We start from the raw sequence: 8,537 nt of genomic DNA on the forward strand, positions 1-8,537 counted from the left end.
ATCAGGGTCCCAGGGTACGACATACAGAGGGGAATGACTAGAACATAGGGAGAGGGATTTGTTTCCTATTGTTCGCACTGTATATGCATGCAGTCTTTGCTCAACTATTGTCACTGTAAATTGGACATTTGTCGCCTATGGAACTTCTCTAAGGTTAACGTTTCCTTCTTTTCCCTGTTTTTTTTTTATAAATCTCACTAACTCTTGTCCTGTATATAAGTACTTTCTTGTTCTGAGCGTACTTCATACGTTTCTTCGTTCATTTCTTTTCTTCTACTAGTTAATTATTATTATTTTATTTCAATATCATTCATTTTGTTATAATAATGTTATAATGATATTATATAAAATTTTTAAACTGATAAATTTTATTCTTATTACTTGTAAATGTAATCATGATTCGCTTCTGTCTTCTATTACAGGAGAGGTACAGATACACGAATATGATTATTGATAGTTGTATAAAAGAATTATAGGAGTCATTAATGTGAAATGTAGCCCCGCGGATGTATTATGTATATACAATATATAATATAATATAACATCATATATATATTATATTTTATTATATTATATACATGATGATATACATATAATGGCATGTATTTTGATATATATATATATAACACATATGTATAAATGACAAGTTAAAGTGTTAGAGTGGAATCACTGACGGCGGTATAATTGCACGAAAAAAAAATATTAACTCAATAATTATATAGTTATTAACTTATTTTATACAACAAGAAATATATGTATATATGTTTATCTAAGATATACTCTGATTTGAACATTTAATCTGACCTTAGTTCATACTCTCAGAATTCAATCTTAATTCAATAAATCTTTATATTTAGACACACATTTTGTAACCTTATATTTTTTAATTTCATTTATACTCTTATTTTTTATCAAACTGTTTCGTTTCATAATATATATTATATTTGTACATACATATATAAGAATATTTCATAACAAGTAAGATGAATGAAAAATCAGTCATCTTACTTATTCACACTATAATATGATATAGTATAACTAAATAATAAACAATGTAAATATAAAAGTTGTTAATCGTCAAAAAATCAAGATCTATTTGTACATCGTCTTTTGTTTATGAATTTGCATTTCATTTATATTATTGTCTAATAGTCTAATATTTGAAAGATAAAACGTAAGTACAAATGGAGATAAAAAAAAAAATATTTTATTTATACAACTACAGGACTTTGTAACATTGTAACAAAATATCGGTAAATTACTCATTGAGTTCTTAATTTAATGGACTATAGATGACGTGACCAGCTTGCATCTATCTTCATGCGATATAATTATACAAATCGATCCATTTGTTTACGGAGGTCGTTTGCTAGTCCATTGCGTTTTACCAGTATTTTTAGATTAAATAGTATTATGCTTTAAATCCTGTGTTTATGTGACTTTAGAAGGAAATAAAGCTGCAATGCCGGGGACTGAAGTTAGTATTTTTATGTATCACAGTAACATGCATTTTAAATGAAAGATACTAAATTATTTTTTTGACAGTTCTGACTGTCAAATCGTATTATTATCGTAATCGTATTATTCATTAGAAACTTGGGAAAAGAAATATAATAATGAATATAAATTAAATTTTGTGGATATTTTACTCTTTTATTTCTCGTATCATATAACTTTTTCATGATTTAATATTCTTACTTTTAATAATATAATAATTCTTTATCTAGGACAATACAACAGAACTCGGAGAAATAGAAAATGTTAGGGTTGTGGTCCGTGTTCGACCTTTAAATGGAAAGGAGTTGGACGGGCACTGTAAGAATATAGTACGTGTGGATACGATAAATAGTGAAATAACAGTTGAAAATCCTAATGCTGCACAAGGAGAACCACCAAAAGTATTTTCCTTTGACGCTGTCTTTGATACTGATTCAACTCAAGTTGATATTTACAACGAAACTGCGAGACCTATTGTGGATAAAGTTCTTCAAGGATACAATGGAACTATATTTGCATATGGACAAACAGGCACTGGTAAAACATATACTATGTCAGGTGCAAAGACATCTCCACAACTTAGGGGAATCATTCCTAATACCTTTGCACATATTTTTGGATACATAGCTAAGGCTCATGACAACCAAAAGTAAGTATTTTTTATGAAAAAGGAAATAAATCAAAATTTCATTAGTATTCAATTTTATATTTAAGTATTTTGTGTGAATTAAACATATAAAGAAATAATGTTTGATTGATAGATTCCTTGTACGTGCAACATATTTAGAGATTTATAATGAAGAAGTTAGAGACTTACTTGGTAAAGATCAAAATACTAGACTAGAAGTAAAGGAAAGACCTGATATTGGAGTATTTGTAAAAGATCTCAGTGGCTATGTTGTCAATAATGCTGATGATTTAGATCGAATAATGTCTCTTGGTAATAAGAATCGTAAGTATCTTGTCAGGTACCTTTGTAGAATATATAATTTTACATATATAATTTTAAATGTTAATACCTATAATAATGGAAACAGCTATGCTTCTGATGTTATAATAAATTGTTATAAACAACCATATGATATATAATTCTTATATAATACATAGGTGTTGTTGGAGCTACAGCAATGAATGTATTGAGTTCGAGGTCTCATGTAATATTTACAATCACAGTTGAATCTAGTCAACTTGGAGAGGATGGCGAACAACATGTAAAAATGGGGAAACTTCATTTAGTTGATTTAGCTGTATGAAATTCTTATTCTCATTATTCTACTGTACTTTAGTTTAACATATTTTCTAATTCATGCTACTGATATTCTCTAGGGTTCAGAAAGACAAAGCAAGACAAAAGCTTCTGGAGTTCGTTTAAGAGAAGCAACAAAAATTAATTTATCACTTTCGACACTAGGTAACGTAATATCCGCATTAGTTGATGGTCAGAGTTCACATGTGCCTTACAGAAATTCCAAACTCACGAGATTGTTGCAAGATTCTTTGGGTGGTAACTCAAAAACCTTAATGGTAACATTATTCATTTTCTTTCCTTTCTACGTTTTCTTTTTCCATTATTCATGAAATAATCATTTCAATTATTTCAATTTAGTGTGCAAATATAAGTCCAGCAGATATAAACTATGATGAAACTATCAGTACACTTCGTTATGCGAACCGCGCTAAGAATATTAAAAATAGAGCGAGAATTAACGAAGATCCAAAAGATGCTTTACTTCGGCAGTTTCAAGTTGAAATCGAACAATTACGTAAACAATTGGAAGAAAATGGTGCTGAAATGTCTGAATCTGAAGACGAATCTGAAGATTCTGAAGAAACAGGGGAGACTAGACATGAGAAGAAAGCACGACGTAGAAGAAGTCAAATATTAACAATGGAAGAATTAGAAGATAGGGATATAGATTCCAATGAAAAAATTGACAAAGCTGAAAGAGAAGATAAAAGTCCCGATGACAAAGATGTTATCGAACTAAAAAGAACTCAGTAAGTTTTTAGAGAATTGGTTAAAGAATATCGCTGAAGAGTATAAAAGATATTAATTATTCTAGGAGCGAGAAAGAAGCATTACGAGAGAAAATGCAGAATCTACAAAATAAAATTTTAGTCGGAGGTGAAAATTTGTTGGAAAAAGCAGAAGCTCAAGAACAGTTATTGGCTGCAGCTGCAATTGAACTTGAACAACGTAAAAGCAGAGAAGAACAGTTGAAAAAAGCTATTGAAGCAAAGGAAGCTGAACGTATTGATATAGAAGAGAAATATTCTTCCTTGCAAGAAGAAGCTGCAGGGAAAACTAAGAAATTAAGTCGCGTACATACAATGTTAATGTCTGTTAAAGCAGAGTTATCTGATTTACAGCAAGAACATCAAAGAGAGATGGAAGGGCTTTTGGAAGGAGTTAGAGGTATTGGGCGAGAATTACAACTTCAAGAGCTAATAGTAAATAGTTACATTCCTGTTGAATATCAGGTATCTATGACAGTGTAATATTTTATTTAAAAAAGTAAATATTTTCGCCAAAAGATCTATGTACCAATCCTATTTTAGACAACGATTGAAAGATATGTTCATTGGAATGAAGATATTGGGGAATGGCAATTAAAGTGTGTAGCATATACAGGTAACAATATGCGCAAAGCACAAATCACGCCACCATTAGGAACTAACAAGGATGTACGTATTAATTTTTCAAAATTAACAATAAATCATATTTATGTAATAAATCATCATACTTATAATAATGTCTATTGCCAGCAAATTCAGCCTGATATGTCAAACATATATCTCTCTTACAATAACGGAATTGACAATACTTTCGTGCAACCAAAAAAAATACGAAGCCGATCTGGAGTTCCAAGGCCAACTACAGCACATAGACGTACACCACACTAAAACTATGTTTAATCTATAAAATGATAAAAATATTTATATTTCACGGAGTATTCAATTCTATGATTTTTTAGCATTTTTTAAAAGCATTATTCTAATTTATTTTTGTTTATATAACATATACGAGAAAATGCGTATTTTCTGCAATTATACATTTATTTCTATTCTGAATTAGGTATGTTCACACTGATCTTAAGTACTGCATAGGAACAAAGAGTATATACAGTATAATAGAACAATATCTAATTAACAGGACCGGTTTATTAAGAACTACAATTTCTGTGTTGTATGATCATACAGTTTAAAATTACATGCTATACAAAGTACTTAATTTCTGCTAATTTACATAAATTGCATTAAGTTCGATTGAATTAAGTTTGATGAAGTTATTATTATTTCAACTCGGATGATTTTCTTATATTGTACACACCATTAATACTTAAAGAAGAATTATAACAGTAAGATTTTATGTTTTATGTATTTAGATACATTTTTCTGCGATGTCTATGAAATATTAGATGGTGAAATCTAAATCAATGAATATCAACTTCCACAGAAATTACATTTTCATATTTAATAGCATGCTATACAAGTTACTATTAAATGGAGAATTGATATAAAGATTTTAGGGAGGAAAAAGTATGTGCTGTACCTGTGTAATAAGAAATAAGATCGTTTAGTTCGATCTAGGAAATTAGAGTTAAATGTAACTGAAAACAATAGAAACGCAGTCTTTATCAAAAACTTAGCAATCTTATGTCTGTTTACATCGTCGTTTATGTATTATAATTTGATAAAGACCAAATTTTCTTTAGCTTAATAATAGTATTACAATAAGTATTTCTATATAACGTTAAATTTTGTCATTAAAACATTTATAATAATTTAAAGAACGCAAAAGTAATTTGAGTTTTGTTTAAAATTTAATGTGTACTAATGCTTGCTTAATCATTTATGTCAATAAACTTGTAGAGAAAGCAAAGCACATCTCTATGGCAGAATAGGATTTTAACTGCATTTAAATTATTTTTTACTCTCTATTATCGAAAATATTTAAAAACTTTGTCTGAGTTTGAACTTTTTATTACGACATTAAGTACTGTGATAATAAAAATTCTTATTATTCTCAATTCCTTACCAATTACTTAAAGCAGTTAAGGATACTAGATGTTTGTAATTATTATTGTGTGTATATTATGCTTTTCTTTATATATAATTTATGAAATAAAAATAAATAATTATGTACTTATGTAGTTTTCCGCATATTCGTTTTTTATTAAAGTTTCCCATCACAACATCAGTATAAAAATTTAGCTAATAAATTTTATTTTTATCTCGGTATTCTTGAATCCATTTTTTAATAAAGAAGCGATGGTATTTCCGTGCTAAAATAACACTATATGGATCGTTGGCATCACTGCTTCTTAAGTCAAGATGATGTGCACTTTCTGGTATTATTATTGCTACTGCTGAAGAGGATAAGTTTTGTAATACTCCACCACTAGACCATGGATCCATTAAACCATTACTAAATGAAACAAAATAATGAATAAATAAAAGATTACATTATAAATAATAATTATATTTCATGTGAAATATTAGTATATATATGTAGACTTGTATTATGCATATATTAATCTCACATTTGTTTCAGTTATTTCAAGTAAAACAAATTGATATTACTTGATGATATATATACCTGAAAACAATATTTGTTGCAGTAGATAGATCTTTACATCCATATTGTTCGCATATTAAGTTTGGCTGTGGTTTTACTGAATATTGTTTTATGCAGTCCTTGGTATATCTGTCCAAATTCCATGAACGAGGTTTAAACATATCATTTATTCCATCTGAACATATTGGCATTACCATTTCTGTACAAGCTTGGAAAGGCCATCCAACAGCACCTAATTGAGGCACAGAATCATTTAAATTTAAACACTTTGTTTCACCAGTATAATTAGTGAATATATTAATTGCTTTGTGTATTGCTATTAATAACTCTGTTCCTACGAGTGATTGATTTGTTAGATGTTTGCATACAGCCTGTAATAACAACAATATCTTGTAAATTATGAAATGTATATAAATGAAATAATTTTATTTAGAGATTAATTGAACAATAGACTAATTGTAAATCGAGATACTTACTTTAACGGGGTAAGCAGGTAATGGTGTCAAAAAGTTAGCTTCATATGGATAATTTACTACAGCAAGGTTTGTATAAATATCTTCCAAATAAGATATTAGTTGTTGGACATCACTTGAATTTTTTAATGGTTGACATAATTTCCAACTATCTGCTAACCACACTCTCCCTTTGTCTATTAGAAAAAAATAGAGAATAATTTTAAAAATATAAAAAGACAATATAAATAATAGGTTACCCTATTACCGCTTGATGTTATATTGATAATAGTATTCCATGATCTACGAATAAGTTTTGGACAGTTTGTATGAGCTGTTTTAAAATCTGAGGTAACTATGCGTACAAAAGCTTCACATTCTGTAACTCCACTAAACTGTAATATTGGAGCTGAAGACGCAATTGCTCTGTAATATTATATAATTTTTATTTATATTATATATATTTCTTATTGTATTTCTAGTTGGTAATGTTTCACTAACCCTTGTACAACATGAGGATATTTCATACGTATCCATGCACTAAGCATACCACCATATGAACCACCAAAAACTATAACAGGACTATACTTATATTCTGGTTTAGATTTCACATATTGAATCAAATCGACATAATCTGCAAGGGCTTGTCGAGATGTTAGATATCCTAAATGATTCAAATCCATGTAGGATTTATTGTTATAAGGCATAGATTCTCCATAATAACGATGTTCAGCAAAAATTAATAAAGCTCCAAATTCTGGAGCTATGTCCCACATGAAACCCTGTAAAATATAAGAATTAAGTCGGAATTTTAAATTATGTTTAAATGAAATGTTAGTTAATTATCCTATAGGTTGTATACTTACAGTATTTTGAGCAAAATTTTCAATGTTACCTTCATTTCCAGTATAAAAGAAAATAGGTGCATCTTTTCTGATTTGCCAAGTATTATTTACAAGATATCGTAATTTAAATGTATCTGGCACTGAAAAGCTAAAGTGATCCACCTGTGATATATTTAAAATAATTTATTTTTTATACAAAAGAAAATATAAATAAGATTCATACACGTGTGTAATGTATAGAACTTTAGTAATTTAATAAGTTTAAATCTCTGTATATTGAGAGATTTTCTCGTAAGGCACATGCAATAATCGATAATTTATAAATGTAAGAATATATGTACATTAAATAGGCAAGAAAAGTAAACATATAAAAATAATTCGTAACGAATGTCACCGATAATAGTTCTACATCAGGAATTTAATATCACATACTGGCATATCAATTGTTTTAATCTCATATTTGTATTTCCCGCTGTATAACTCATTTTGAGTGCGTAATTGATTTTGATAGTTTCCGTAAAATTTATTTAAAAGAATATATTGCATGGTAGGTTGCCATAATGCAATAAAAATGAATAGTAAAATATTGTACAGTCCCATCTCAATACACTATCAATGAATTCCAGATTCCAACTTTTAATTGACGTTAATTGAATTAATTTATGATAAACCAACACCGGCAACAAATGTCTTTAGAACATTTCCGTATCAGGCACTGATATATACACACACATATCTGTATACATATATACAGAGTTATCCACAGTCGTATATGTATTACGGTGTATTAACTTGGAATCCGTACATGCAAAAACTTGGAAAATGATCACATGGCCACACGTACACGTTTAACACTACAGTCAAAACAGTCAAAACATGACATACGCCACCTATAAATTACCGCTACAACTAGAGCTAATTATAAACGAGAACACAGAGCGAGTCTGGTGTCAGCGGCTACTACACGTATGGTGTTTATTTGAAAAATATTCATGTATATTCGCATTTTTACAAACAATACAACTCTTTCTTACTTCGATCGGCATTTTTCATTTTTGACGATTTTAACATTTTTTCTATATTATAATTTAAAATTTGTGGCTTTTGTATAGTATCCGGACTGTAAAATATTCGACTAGAATGACAATCTTTAGAAATTTTTGA

The 8,537-nt window shown here is 28.7% G+C and overlaps 2 protein-coding genes across 2 annotated transcripts; one reads left to right on the forward strand and one right to left on the reverse strand.

Annotated features, from left to right (window-relative positions):
• The first annotated feature begins 1,311 nt into the window (after positions 1-1,311).
• LOC126918858 (kinesin-like protein KIF3A) lies at positions 1,312-5,661 on the forward strand. The gene is made up of 9 exons (XM_050727295.1): positions 1,312-1,477; positions 1,728-2,146; positions 2,259-2,449; positions 2,605-2,744; positions 2,824-3,021; positions 3,104-3,495; positions 3,561-3,978; positions 4,057-4,182; positions 4,264-5,661. The coding sequence occupies exons 1-9, from the start codon at positions 1,463-1,465 to the stop codon at positions 4,399-4,401; spliced, it is 2,037 nt and encodes a 678-aa protein (XP_050583252.1). The 5' UTR covers positions 1,312-1,462; the 3' UTR covers positions 4,402-5,661.
• LOC126918859 (lysosomal Pro-X carboxypeptidase) lies at positions 5,645-8,212 on the reverse strand. Its single transcript, XM_050727296.1, has 7 exons — positions 7,806-8,212; positions 7,395-7,535; positions 7,030-7,310; positions 6,797-6,954; positions 6,553-6,725; positions 6,098-6,447; positions 5,645-5,926 (listed from the first exon to the last, which is right to left on the reverse strand). The coding sequence occupies exons 1-7, from the start codon at positions 7,971-7,973 to the stop codon at positions 5,713-5,715; spliced, it is 1,485 nt and encodes a 494-aa protein (XP_050583253.1). The 5' UTR covers positions 7,974-8,212; the 3' UTR covers positions 5,645-5,712.
• Between the last annotated feature and the right edge of the window lie 325 nt (positions 8,213-8,537).

This window comes from Bombus affinis, chromosome 7 (assembly GCF_024516045.1).
Source record: "Bombus affinis isolate iyBomAffi1 chromosome 7, iyBomAffi1.2, whole genome shotgun sequence".
NCBI classification, from domain to species: Eukaryota; Metazoa; Arthropoda; class Insecta; order Hymenoptera; family Apidae; genus Bombus; species Bombus affinis.